General features: G+C 40.8%; 1 protein-coding gene across 1 annotated transcript in view; it reads left to right on the forward strand.

Moving 5' to 3' along the window:
• ITGA8 (integrin subunit alpha 8) overlaps positions 1 to 14,231 on the forward strand; it is a 179,593-nt gene that overhangs the window by 36,893 nt on the left and 128,469 nt on the right. Inside the window, exons 6-11 of the mRNA XM_007460903.1 lie at positions 545 to 590; positions 3,300 to 3,425; positions 4,357 to 4,401; positions 7,078 to 7,121; positions 8,800 to 8,856; positions 12,373 to 12,425. Of these exons, the coding sequence (XP_007460965.1) occupies positions 545 to 590; positions 3,300 to 3,425; positions 4,357 to 4,401; positions 7,078 to 7,121; positions 8,800 to 8,856; positions 12,373 to 12,425 (371 nt within the window). The remainder of the gene's footprint in view (positions 1 to 544; positions 591 to 3,299; positions 3,426 to 4,356; positions 4,402 to 7,077; positions 7,122 to 8,799; positions 8,857 to 12,372; positions 12,426 to 14,231) is intronic.

The raw sequence follows: 14,231 nt of genomic DNA on the forward strand, positions 1-14,231 counted from the left end.
CCCCCCCCCCCCACACTAAAAGTTAAGGATGCAGGATAAGGAAGGTGGGGCTCTAAGTAGAAAGGAAAGTTTTTATTTTCTAGTCTGGAGTTGTCACTCCCTCTCCTGGGAAGGGGTGTGTTTGCAGATGTATAGAAAAAAAAAGAAAACAGGCATTACTGTGGCCTTAAACAGAAACCAAATTTTCTTTTTATTGCTAAGGTTCAAAAGACCATATCTACTAAATTGCACAGCATGGAAGATTTAGATATTTTGCTTACCTGAGGCAGAGCCAAAAAACTGAATTTATATATTCTCAGGGGAGAGAATTTTACTTACCTAATTGAATCTAATTAAAATTATTTGATATGATAACACACTAAATAATTGAAAGCAATAAAAGGAAAGAAAATGACCTGCATGACTCAGATATCAGGGCCTCTTTTAAAAATTACTTTTTATGTATAATTGTTAGAGCAATGCTTATGAGCAATGATTTCTCACCCTTAAAAAAAAAAGAAACTGTTTTTCTTTTCCAATTGTTGTTGCCGTTTCTGTTTTGTAGAATGGAGACCTTATAGTTGGAGGCCCTGGCAGTTTTTATTGGCAAGGTAGGTCCTGTTAGCAGAGAAGAAATGCCCACGGGTTGTTTCCAACAGGGAGATGAAACTGAAGTAACATCAAGTGTTGACTTTTTATTACGTTAATTTTATCTCCATATTGGTAGTTTCTCCAATGAAGGAAGCATCATTTCAGTTTGTACTTTGTGATATAAATGATATTTTAAAATACTGTTGCAACTTAATTCCTTCATTCATCAAATGCTTATTGAGACCATGCCAGGCTTTGTGCTAGATGCTGAGGGTACAATAATGAGTAACCCGCAGAGGTTAGCATCTGCGGAAAGATGCAGGCATTAATCGAATACTCACACGAGTACTTAAGAAACTCCAGGCATGATACTCACTAGGAAGGTATGTCAAGACAGGGCCATGACCTCTGCACACTGGCTGACGAGATGAAATTACAACCTGTGCTCTGCTTAGGGAGCCCTGAACTCAGGTGCATGATGGCGTCTGCCCAGGGGGGATAACTTCCTCTAATTCTTAAAAAGGTGTTACATAAGCCGGCAGCAACCTTAAGGTCAACGAATTTGGAAGCAGCAACCCTGAACTGAGCTCTGAACCCCGAGTAGGAGGTAACCAGGCGAAGAGAGGAAGGGTTGTGTGAAAATGTTCTAGGGCATAAAGGAGCCCGGTGAGCTGAAGAATGGAGGGAAATCAGGGGACTAGAGTTAAGAGCTGCTGAGTGGGATGGAGGGGTCCCACCCTCCCTGCAGGGCTTGCAGCCCCAGGTAAGCAGTTTTGTCTTTATCTCCAAAACAATGAGAAATCCCCGGTGGATGGTTGGAGTTTAAATGGATTGCCTGAGGTAGAATAAGAATGTGTTGTTTGTTCTGAGAATAACGGGAAACCACTGGAGAATTTGAAGCATGGGATGCTATGATCGGGTGTGGGTTACACAAAGATCACGCTGGCTTCAGTGTGGAAAATGGATCGGCAGTTGGCCAAAGTGCAGTATCAGCAAACGAGTTCTAAGGTTATAGGCTAGTTTTAAGTCTATAAGGTAAACCAGCTGTAAGGTTCAGATGAAGATGTTTGCTTCTTAGAGTGGTCATAGTACAGACTGAGAAAGGGGCGGAATTTGAGAGACACTTCGGAGGCAGAATAAACAGCTTGGATGATGGTTTGGATGTATGTGGGTGAATAGGGAGGATGCCAAGGATATGTTTCTGACTTTTGTAACTGAACGGTTTTAGGTGGGTCCCAGTCCCTGAAATGGAGAAAGCCAGAAGAGCATGGGTTTGGAGTGGATTTGGGAAGGAAGATGATGAGTTTACTTTTGGTTATGTTGAGTATGAACATGTTTGAGATGTCCAAGACTTTTCACATAAGTATTTAGATGTATGGGCTTAAACTCAGAGAAGATATCTAGGCTAAAATAAAAACTAGCATAGTGGTGATAAACAAAGCTGTGGATGTGAATGGGATGCCTAAAGAGAGATTACAGACTTAATTTTGGCTGTAAATTTTAGAATAAGGATAGAAAAGAATATGAGATGAATAGTTGAGTGAAGTTTTTTTGGGTTTTGTTTTTTTTAATGGAGGAGACCTGATCATGTTTAAAAGGCCAACAGGAAAGATACAGGCGAGATGGATTTCTGATAAAATTTTACATGAAATTACTGTTAAGCTTAATTCATACACGTACAACTATGAACATCAAATAATTAACCTTTCAGTCTTTAAACATTATTTTGCAAACTGGAAAACAATATATTTTATAAAGAGGATGGGTATAAAATAAAAGTGATGTGTTTAAAAAGATTTTGTTCTAATGCACTTGATTAATTTCACATAATTCTTTCCTTACGTTGAAAAAAAAATGCCTGATATAGATGTATGCTGACAATTAGCCATGTCAAGGGGATAGGGAGCATTTGTCTGAGATAGATAATTTAAAATTTTACTCAGTCAGTCTTAAGATTATAATATTTATAGAAGAACTAAAGGAAATAAGCAAAGGCATTGGGAGCAGGGAAGGGGATATTTAGCTTTAACCCAGAGAAGACTGGCAAATTCTACAGACATTGTTCAGAAACTCATGTGTAATTACGATTGTCTTAATATAAGAACAGTCATTTCAGGCAAGGTCACTCGGAGATATTTACGGCCTGATTTAACAGTTTTATTCTTTTGGAACTTCAGACAGAAAGACTGTGGGAATGTGTGAATTCCCAAGGAATAGTTTGGCTTTAAAATTAATATTAAATTTTAGTCTCTTGAAAGCATTCCTCCAGTTTTCTCCCAAAGAGCGTGAGATCACACTTTTTCCTTAGATTTCCATAATAAATATAGGAATGCATAAAAGTTGTAGTGGAACATTGCTGGCCATCTTTTGGATTCATGTCTATCCTGTTATGGAGTATAATCTATAAAAATACTGAATTACTATGCTGTGTGCCTGAAACTAACATAATATTATAAACCAACTACACCTTAATTTAAACAACAGAAAAAAATAAATGTTGTATGAAAACAATTACATAGTTCATCTTTGGTTCTTCTATCAGAATGGAAAGCTCTAACCAGCTGTCAGCAAATTTAGCCTGCAGTTCTAGTGCCAGGCAGGAAAATTCATTGTCAAAAATGCAGGCAACCTCATGACCATTTTCAAGGGCGTGTGTGTTGTTCAGACACCCTGTGTCTGTGCGGAGAGGGCCTGCCTCTCATTTAATCTATTCATTTGTTTGAACACAGGTCAGGTGATCACTGCCAGTATTGCAGATATCATTGCAAACTACTCATTCAAGGATATCCTGAGAAAATTGGCTGGAGAAAAGCAGACAGAAGTGGCTCCTGCTTCCTACGATGACAGTTACCTTGGTGAGATGCACTGCTCAAGACATTTGCGGTTTCTCAAAAGACAAGCATGTTAAATGTGGAAGCAAATTTTATTCCTCACTTATAATATTTGGCACCTTCTGCAAATTTTCTTCTCTTACTAGCTTCAAGTGGACTCTTAACTTTCTTTTCTTTTGATTCAGCCACTATATGTAGTCTCCATAGTTTCATAGCTGTTTTATAGGCTCCGTGACAATCTCTTGAAAATAAAATATTCTACCAGTCGTAGATACTACGTATTAGTGAGGATGCCCAGTACTACCTGGGCAACATGATATGACCCTTTCCAGTTTCTAAAAAGAGCAAGAGACTTTCCAGTTGCTAGAATGTTCTCAAAATTTATTACGTGCAAACCACACAATGCCATTTCATCACTACTGTTTGCCACCTTTGGTATCGTATTGGCATTTTGATTCCTTGATGAACTTTTAAAAACTGTAGTTATCTTTTATCACCTCATCTCACTTTAGAGCCAAGTGAAGTCTGTGGGAAATCATCATTAAAGGTATTAGGAAGTAGGCCTTGTAGGTGATCAGAAATTGCAAAACCTGAGCACAAGAGATACCTTTCAGAGTAATTATGTCTGATTATGATGAGTCAGCAACTCTTAAAATGCAGCAACCACCATTCACACGTCAAGGTGGGCAATGAAGCATTCCTACTTCTAAAAGGGACCTCAGAATCCAAAGGTGTTGCCAGGCTCAGAAGTAGCAGATCTATTACACTTCCAAGATTTAGTATAAATCCTGGTTTGATTAATTTTTCTCTTTATAGAACCCTAAACTTTTATGTAATAGGATTTGTTGGGATTTCTGCACAAAGTACTACTATGGTAGTGCCTTCATATTTCTAGATATAGATCATTTGTAAAGCCTTCAAACGTGTGATTCGCTTGTTTCTTGCTTTAAAACAGGATATTCAGTTGCTGCTGGGGAATTTACTGGGGACTCTCAGCAAGGTGAGAAACATTGTTGAAATGAAGCCCTCTATGGGATTGGCCAAAACATTCATTCAGGCTTTTCCATGCAATGTTACTGAAAACTTGAACGAACTTTTTGGCCAGCCCAATATAAAACACGGGGAAAAGTGCAGTGACCTTAAAAAGCTCTTTTAGGACTGTGATTTTTAAACAATTCTGAAACTTTTAATCAGCACTACATTTAATAACTCCTTTGTGTTATAGCCATTATGAGGCTGCAGGCTCCAAAGTTACTAGTGTGAGGGCTGATTTTTTTTTTTTAAACCAAATTCTGAATGTTTGTGGGAAATGAGAAGCCATGGTGGCCAGGTATCTCACTTGATATAATCCCCTTAGTCTTTCCTGTTTGGCAAGCCTGATCTCGAAATCAGTCAGCTCTGTTCTATCTGACTGTGGTCTGTTTTTAGGTGCCCCTAGTAAACATCCATACCTGTGTCCAGGAAGCTGGAATGCGGTGTAAGGTCTAGAATCTACTCAACACTCAACATCTCTATTTGAATGGCTCTTCCAAACTTAATAAGCTTATACCTGAACTCCTGATCTTTCCACTTAAACATGCTCTACCCTTCATCAGCTCCATCTCAGTAAATGGCAACGCCATCCTCCGAGCTGCTCAAGCAAAAAACCTTGCAACAGCCTTGGACTGTGCTCTTTCTCTCACACCCCATCCATATCTAATCCATGAGCAAATCCTGCTAACTAAACTCAAAAGACAGCCAGGATCTGCCTACTTTTCACCTCCTCCACAGCCTCCACTCTGATCCAAGCCCCCATCAGCACTGTGGCAATAGCCTCCTAACTGATCCTCTTTGCTTTCATCTTGGCCCTCCTGTGGTCTTCCCTAGATCCAGCAGCCAACGTGGCCCTTGACGAACAGAAGTCACGTGGTGTAACTTCTTTGCACCCAGTGATTGCCCAACTCATTCTGTCTAAAATCCAAGTCTTCACAATGACCTGAAAGACTCTGTGCATGAGGCCCCTATTTACTCTGACCTCAGCTCCCAGTCCTTTACCCCTGACTCCTTCCGTCCACTCCAGCCACCCTGCCCTCCCTGCTGTTCTTTGAATACTCCAGACACACTTCTACCTCAGGACCTTTGCACACGCTATTCCTTCTGACTAGAACATACTTCTCCTAGATCTCCATAATATTTACTCCTTCACTTTCTTCAGTCTTTGGTAACATGTCATCTTCTTGCCAAGACCTTCCCTGACCACCCCAATAAATCATAATTCCTTCCGCCTCCCAATTCCAGCACTCCCAGTACCATTTTACTGCTTAGTTTTTCTGCGCTATACTCATCCCCTTCTAACATGACATTTGACTCTACTTTTCAAATTGACTGCCCCTCCCAGCTCAAGTATAAGCTCCATGAGAGCAGGGAATTTTGTCTTTGCTCCGTGCTGTATCCTATGTTTGCAATTAACATTTATATGTTGATTGAATGAGTAAATTTACTACTGAAAAGTCCAACATCTAGGCCCAAATGGATCTTCTCTGATGATTAATGCTCCAACAGCATGAGCGCCCAACTCTGCTAGAGTTTATTCCATCAGATAGAATTAATGCTAGAATTTGTGCTATACCTTTAGGACCAGCTTTGGGCGAAGGGAAATTTGAATGGAAGGGGACTCTTTTCCAGACCCCCTCTCTTTATTTTTTTATTTTTTATTTTTTTCTTGCGTTATGCGGGCCTCTCACTGTTGTGGCCCCTCCCATTTGCGGAGCACAGGCTCCGGACGCGCAGGCTCAGCGGCCATGGCTCACGGGCCCAGCCGCTCCGCGGCATGTGGGATCTTCCCGAAACGGGGCACGAACCCGCGTCTCCTGCATCGGCAGGCGGACTCTCAAGCACTGCGCCACCAGGGAAGCCCCCCCCTCTCTTTAAATTAAACTAAAATGTTGACCCCAATGAAACAAATGACAGTTTAGATTTATAGAAATGAGAGCTGGAAAGATCTTTGATAATCAGGCAGTTCCAACTCCCATCTATTGTAGGTGACTGGAAAAAATCAGTTTCAGTGATTGATCCCGGGTTTATGGCAGACCCAAGGACTGAAACCACTATTTCCTGAATCTAGAGCCATATCATTGCGCATTGGAATATGCTCCCTGCTTTTCACCAGAGTTGCTTTTTCTACCTCTATTATTGAAGCTTCCCTTCCTCGTGTACCCTTGGCTGCCAGGTTGTCCTATAATTCTGTTCCAGGGGGCAAGACTCAATCATTTGTGGTATGTGGCTTTTCCTTAGGTAACTGAAATTGTTTGAACACATTAGTGGGACAGGAGCTGTTACTTTGTACACTAGTACAAAAGACTAGTAAGAAAGACAGTGAAAACTGGGGAAATCAGAGTACAAGGTTTAACTGACAAATCACACACAGATCTGAGAACCCAGGCTTATGTTCTGGAGGCAGAAACACATGGAGAATGTGATGGAGACAGGTAAATCTCAAAGTACGACTTTGGGTCTTCTGTTTTCTTTCGTCTGTAGCAGAAGCAAAAGCCAGTGTGAAACTGTGGCTTCAAACCTCCATCTCTCTACAGGATCCATGATAGTTACTCGTTTAAGAGGCACCCTCTTTAGCTGATTTGTCGTATAGCTTTACAGTGTACTATGCCACTCACCTTGTAAATGACTATTTCCATCACAGAATTGGTTGCTGGGGTTCCCAGAGGAGCACAGAATTTTGGATGCGTGAGTACTAAGAAGGCGTTACATGCTACATTGTCTACATACGCAAAGAAACATTTTGCTGCATACAGTTTTCAAATCTTTTAAAATGCCCTTTAATAGTGAGCACTACTTATCCACGCTTGTTTGCTTACGAAAAGGGAGGTTAGATTCTTTTCTGATCTGGGTGCAGGATCAACTCCATAGTCTGTGGGACCCAGTGTAAAGTGAAAATGCCTAGCCCCTTGTTCAAAATTGTTAAGAATTTCAGGACAGTGACAGCTGGGCTATCCAAAGGGTGGGTAGGGCTCGTCTGCATGTGGGACCCCTTTGTGACTGACTGCACAGGTCACGTGCCCATGAAGCTAGCCTAGCCCTATGCATGTGCATAATCTGGGAATAGTTGCAGAGGATCCCATTGTTGATGTGATCAGCATTTTAATATGTCCCATACGGTGGACATAATAAGGTCAATTGTTATTTCACTAGTGTATTAGTTTGCAAGGGCTGTCATAACAAATGACCCCAAACTGGGGGGCTTATAACAACATAAATTTATTCTCTCACAGTTCAAGAGGCCAGAAGGCTGAAATCAGGGTGTGATCGGCACGGTCACATCCCTCCCATGCATGTAGGGGTGGATTCTTCCTGCCTCTGCCAACTTCAGGTGGCCCTGCCTTTCCTCGTCATGTGGGAGCTTCACCTGAATCTCTGCCCCGGTCTCCATATGGCCTCTTCCATCTGTGTCTATGTGTGTCCTATCCTCCTCTTATAAGGACACCAGTCATTGGACATAGGGCCCACCCTAAATCCAGGAGGATTTCATTTCAAGATTCCTTAACTTTACTTATTTCATCTACAGAGACCCTATTTCCAAATAAGGTCACCTTCTGAAGTTCGGGATAGACATGAGTTTTGGAGGGATACTATTCAAACCCATTACAACCAGTTACCATAAAAATAGGAAAGGAAAATAAATCGACCTTATGAAAAGAAAAACTTATGTTTTAAATAATGTTTAAGTCTGGTAAACTTATAATATCTATACATTTTAGGTTGTCTGGATAGAATTTTTTATTTTTTTGGTACGCGGGCCTCTCACTGTTGTGGCCTCTCCCATTGCAGAGCACAGGCTCCAGACGCGCAGGCCCAGCGGCCATGGCTCACGGGCCCAACCGCTCCGTGGCACGTGGGATCTTCCCGGACCGGGGCACGAACCCGCGTCCCCTGCATCGGCAGGCGGACTCTCAACAACTGCGCCACCAGGGAAGCCCTGTCTGGATAGAATTTAAAAGGAATATTTTTGCTCCATGGATAATACTTTAAAATTTCATTTTTTTGCAGAGAACCATAGTCATCAATTTCTCATAACAGCAAACGCACAGAAGTGAAACTTAGATTAAATTTTTGATTAGATCAATTAACTATCAGATTAGGTGCTCTCAGTGTTCCTGAATTCAGATTTCTCTACATCAGATTAGTAAGCATGCATTTTGTCTGAAAGGATCCCAGATTTCACCATAAACAAAAAGTTCAGTTGGATCTTTTAAAGATCGTTCCTTTGGGCTTTTTTTTTTTTTTATATAGAGCTAACCATTTATGACTCCTCACAAAAATTTTAAAATGATTTAAGTTAAACTTTTTAAAAAGTGCTCCAATTCTATGCCAAATGATGTAACCTATCTAATTTCTATGATTTCAGGTTTCAATCATTAACTCTACAGATATGACCTTTATTCAGAATTTCACTGGTGAACAGGTGAAGACATTTTAGAATCAAATAATGTCACTCTGCACTAACAGTATATTGTAATATGTTATTTATTCATTCATAAAATAAATATTTACCGAGCACCTACTACGTGCTGGAAACTCTTCTGAGCACTGGGAGTGTAACCAAGTAGCAGACAGACAAGATCCCAGCTCTCATGCAGCAGTCCGGGGGAGGCTGATGGGGGGTGACGATAAAGAAACAAGTAAATGCCCATGATGATTTCAGAAAATGATAAGTGATGTAAAGGCAGAATATGCTCCCTAAAAGCCCAAAAGCCACTAATTGCTGAAATCTGAGAGCAATCCTGTTATGTTGCGGTCCTTATGTAGTGTGCGCGGTGATGAGTTCTGAGTACACGCCTTCCCCCCGGGGAAGACACAGGCTTCTTGTAGGTTTCACATGTTGGTCAGTCAGTGGGTCTGGGCTCTGCCTTCCTGTCCTCAGTGACTGGAACCCTCCCCAATCCCAACATTATATGGAAGATAAGCTCTCTGGTTCTGGCCCCTTCCCCCCAGGGGGTAGGTATGGCCCCATACCCACTGTCACTGGCTGGGGTCTTATTATCAATGGGTCAGTTGCCTGCAAACAGGCTGCTGTCATCCTCCTGACGTAACACGGCCTGAGGTCACACTTCATTCACTACCCTGGGTTTCCTGGGTTTTTGACCTGTTGAAATCTGTCACATTTCTTTAAAGGATGAATGTGATACTCCCGTCTAAGGGAGCCAATCGTGAGTTGAATTCATTTCTCTGGTCAACCAGTTTCCTTTCCTAATCACCAACCCAGGGTAAGGAGCTTCTAGCAAGCCTCACACTTGACTCCAGCCAAGTTACATCTTGGCCCACGGGATCCCAGGAGGATCCAGGTTTAAGATCCTGAAATGCTCAACTCTTAGCTACACACAGAAATTTAGAATCATATATTTGTCAAGCAAATAGAGTTTTCTAAAGAACACAGAGCATTTTTGACATTTCCTCCCCCAAACTGGGGCTCTAGTCTATCCGTTACTGTGCAATTTTCAACAAAGCATTTAACAATGTCCCTCATGGTACTCTTGTGGTAAATATAGAGATATAAGGCTGTGATGATAGTGAAGTTGGGTGGATTTATAAATTCTGAACCATGATTCCCAAGTGGTGACAATTAATGGTTTAATGGAAATCTGGCAAGACTTCTCCTCTTGTCTTTTCATTTCACATTTTTATCATTAAAAGCTCTTTAAACATTGTTAAATTTGGCCTTTCTGTAACTTCTCATCCTCAATACCACCTAGTTCTGCAATCTTGAACCTCAGAACTTAATACATAAGTGATGAAATTCCTCTGAGTGAAGACCACACAATGCCACCCAGAAATAAGAATTTCACTGTATGTGTTTGGAATAGAGAAACGAGGTGGGAGAACTGAGTTATTGCATGATGCAGTTAAATGAGGCATTCATTTCCTCTGCAAAGTGTATTTTGCACCTGGCACCCATGTCTTAGTCCATGGACTACTATAATAAAAATACCATAGACTGGGCGGCTAAAGCAACAAACATTTATTTCTCACAGTTCTGGAGTCTAAGATCAAGGGGTAGGCAGATTTGGTATCTGCTGAGAGCCTGCCTCCTGTTCACAGCCATCTTCTTGCTGTGTCCTCACCTGGTGGAAGAAGGGCTAGAGAGCCCTCTGGTGTCTTTTCTCTAAGGGCACCAATCCCATTCATGCAGGCTCAACCCTTCGTGACCTAGTCACCTCCTGAAGGCCCCACTCCCTAATACCATTATATAAGGAGTTAGGTTTCAATATTTGAATTTGGAGGAGGGGAGGCATAAACAATCAGTCTACAGCAACTGTATATGTTTGGAATGGACAAAAAAGGTGGGAGAATTGAATAATTGTGTCACACTTGGTAACTCATCTATTTTTTTTCCTCTGCAAAGAGTATCTAGCACCTGGCACCTACTCTGAGCTAAACACTGGTCAGACAGGGCAGAGAGAAGAATGAACAACACAGATGGAACTCTCTGCCTTCTGTGGAGCACACTTTCCAGGGGACTGTAGGCTGATTAAATTTGTAGGTGATAGGAAGCTAAACTGGCTAAATCAGGGGTCCCCAACCCCTGGGCCATGGACTGGTACTGGTCTGTGGCCTGTTAGGAACCAGGCTGCAGAGCAGGAGGTGAGCGGCAGGTGAGCGAGCAAAATTTCATCTGTATTTGCAGCCGCTCCCCATTGCTCGCATTACCGCCTGAGCTCCACCTCCTGTCAGATCAGCGGTGGTATCAGATGCTCATAGGAGCGCAAACCCTACTGTGAACCACACGCGCGAGGGATCTAGGTTGCGTGCTCCTTATGAGAATCTAATGCCTGATGATCCGAGGGGGAGCTGAGGTGGTGATGCTAGCTCTGGGGAGGGGCTGCAGATACAGATCATCAGTAGCAGAGAGGTTTGACTGCACCGAGACCATAATAAATCAATTGCTTGCAGACTCATATCAAAACCCTATCAGTGAGTGGCAAGTGAAAACAAGCTCAGGGCTCCCACTGATTCTGCATTATGGTGAGTTGTATAATTATTTCATTATATATTGCAATGTAATAATAATAGAAATAAAGTGCACAATAAATGTAATGTGCTTGAATCATCCCGAAACAATTCCTGCCCCCCCCCCAACCTGGTTGGTGGAAAAACTGTCTTCCACGAGACCAGTCCCTGGTGCCAAAAATGTTGGGGACCGCTGAGCTAAAGCATTGGATGGCAGAATATGGAACTGAAAAATCTTGGCAAGCTAAAACTATTGGCCAAATCTGAAGAGATTATAAACCTTGAAAACATAGGTTGAAAACAAAAATATAAGAGCTAGAAAGTAGAGAGATTAGGCACACTGGTTACACTCAGAAAAGACTTACAAACCTCAGCAGACGATAAACTCAATATGAATTGATACAGAGACATGGTTTACCCTCAAATTAAAACCTTTTTATGCTTCAGTGATATAAAGAGTCCAGAGCAGAGGGTGTCCATCCTACTTATCTTCTCCTGTCAGTGTGCTCATTGGGTATCATCTTTTCTTTGGTATCCCATGTGGTATCTCTAAGAAAGATGGGAAGCCAGCTGAAAACATTTCCATAGGAGATTGCATATGGAAATGGAATTAGATTTATTCTGTGACATTCAAGATTGCAGAACTAGGTAGGAGCATTAAGGACCAGATGTTACAGGAGGACCAATTTTAGCAAAAAGTATTCTAATAGTTTTATCTACAAACTGAATGGGCTTATTGTTGAACATCTCCAGAGGATGTGCGAGCAGATGTCATGGGTGTTGTGAGGAACGTTATGCATTAGGTCAGGGGTTAAACTAAATGACTCGAAGACTCTGTCCATGTCCAAGGGTCTATGAATTTAAATGCAAAAATGTGCTGCAATGTGGCTAATCTTTCAGGGAAAATTGAGAGATGACTATAAAAATGACTTTTTGAGCACAAAATGTATCATCTTATGGTTTTCCTTTGCAGATGGCATCTTACTTTGGATATACAATTGCAGTATCAGATGTTAACAATGATGGGTAAGTTTATAAGAACTTGCTCACTCACCAGATATTATATTCATCCTTAAAGATGTTATATTTTTTCCTTCATGAAACAGATCCTTCCATACTTCCTCAACAAGATCGAGGCTCTCTTGTTTTAACTTTTTTTTTACTCAAGGGCAAAAGGATACATCTACTAAAAAATTCTCTATCATCCTTTTTTATGTCTTTACCGCATCTGCCACTTCTAAGAAAGGACGATTTTACTTAGTTTTATCTTTGATTTTATGAATTAAATAGTCCTTGGCCATTTGACTTCCATAGCCATTGAAGAATTTGCTCATCTGCCTTCACCCTTTAGCACATGATATTCATAAAACATTTGCACATAAATATTTTTTCTCCTGACAGTGCTTTAACCAACATACTAGTGACCCCCATGCAGAAGATGAAATAATAATATTATTTTTTTCAGCTTATGGCAGTAAATTATAGTTGAGCTTGGATCAAACAGCATGACAAACTGTGGTGTATTTAAGTTATTACTTCAAAGAAAATTGTTATTAAGCAACTCTCTGATCCACGAAAAGCACCTGACAGATAAGACAAATGATTAAATAAGAAAACCAATAAATTGAGATGAACTGATTATTCATCCAATAAATATTGTTGGAGCACCTACCATATGCCAGGCATTGTTCTTGGGTGCCCAGAATGTAGCAGTGATTAAGAAAGAATAGGTCTCTGCTTTCATGGAGCTCACATTTTGGTAAGAAGCAAATATCTGAAAAATCTGAACTATGTTCCCTTATCTGGGCTACATCACGGACAGACATTAGCTATGACCTCTACATAGCTAGAAATGAACTTTATTTATTATGCGGTACCGTATGATTGGACATAAATTTGCTAACTTTTGTACCTTTTGGAAAATAGCTTATTATTCTTTCATTCAACATATATTTCTTGAGCATTTTCTACACACTAGCACTGTTCTAGGTGCTGGGATACAGCAGAGAACAAAACCCAAACCCGCACCCTCATAAAGGTTATACTGTAGTTTGGGTGGGAGCTACAGACAAAAAATAAAAAAGTCAAATAAAGATTATGTTAGATGGTGATGAGCACTACGCAGGGAAAAAACAAAAACAGAAAGCCGGAAGCAATCAAGATGTCCTTTAGTAGGTAAATGTGTAAGTATTCTGCGGCCCATCCAGACAATGGAATATTATTCAGTGCTAAAAAGAAATGAGCTATCAAGCCATGGAAAGACATAGAAGAACCTTAAATGCTATTACTAAGTGAAAGAAGCCAGTATGAAGAAGCTTCATACTATATGAATCCACTAGATGACATTCTGGAAAAGACAAAACTATGGAGACAGTACAAAGATCAGTGGTTGCCAGGTGTTAATGGTGAAAAGAGGGATGAATTAGGTGGAGCACAGAGGCTTTGTAGGGCAGTGAAAGTACTCTGTATGATACTGCAATGGTGGATTCATGTCATTATACATCTTTCTAAACCCACAGAATATACACCAGCAAGAGTGAACCCTAATGTAATCTGTGGACTTTGGGTGATGATGATATGTCCATGTAGGTTCATCAGTTGTAACAAATGTACCACTGCAGGATGTTCACAGTCAGGGAGGCCTTGCTTGTGGCAGGGGGTATACAGGAACTGTCTGTACTTTCTGTGCAATTTTGCTTTGAACCTAAAACTGCTCTAAAAAATAAAGTCTATTAATGAAACTTAAAAAAAAACAAAAACAGAACGGGGATAGAAAAAAATTGGGAGGGATGCAATTTTTTTTTTTTTTTTTTTTTTTTTTTTTTTTTTTTG

This window comes from Lipotes vexillifer, unplaced genomic scaffold (genome assembly GCF_000442215.2).
Source record: "Lipotes vexillifer unplaced genomic scaffold, Lipotes_vexillifer_v1.1 scaffold534, whole genome shotgun sequence".
In the NCBI taxonomy this organism is placed as follows: domain Eukaryota; kingdom Metazoa; phylum Chordata; class Mammalia; order Artiodactyla; family Lipotidae; genus Lipotes; species Lipotes vexillifer.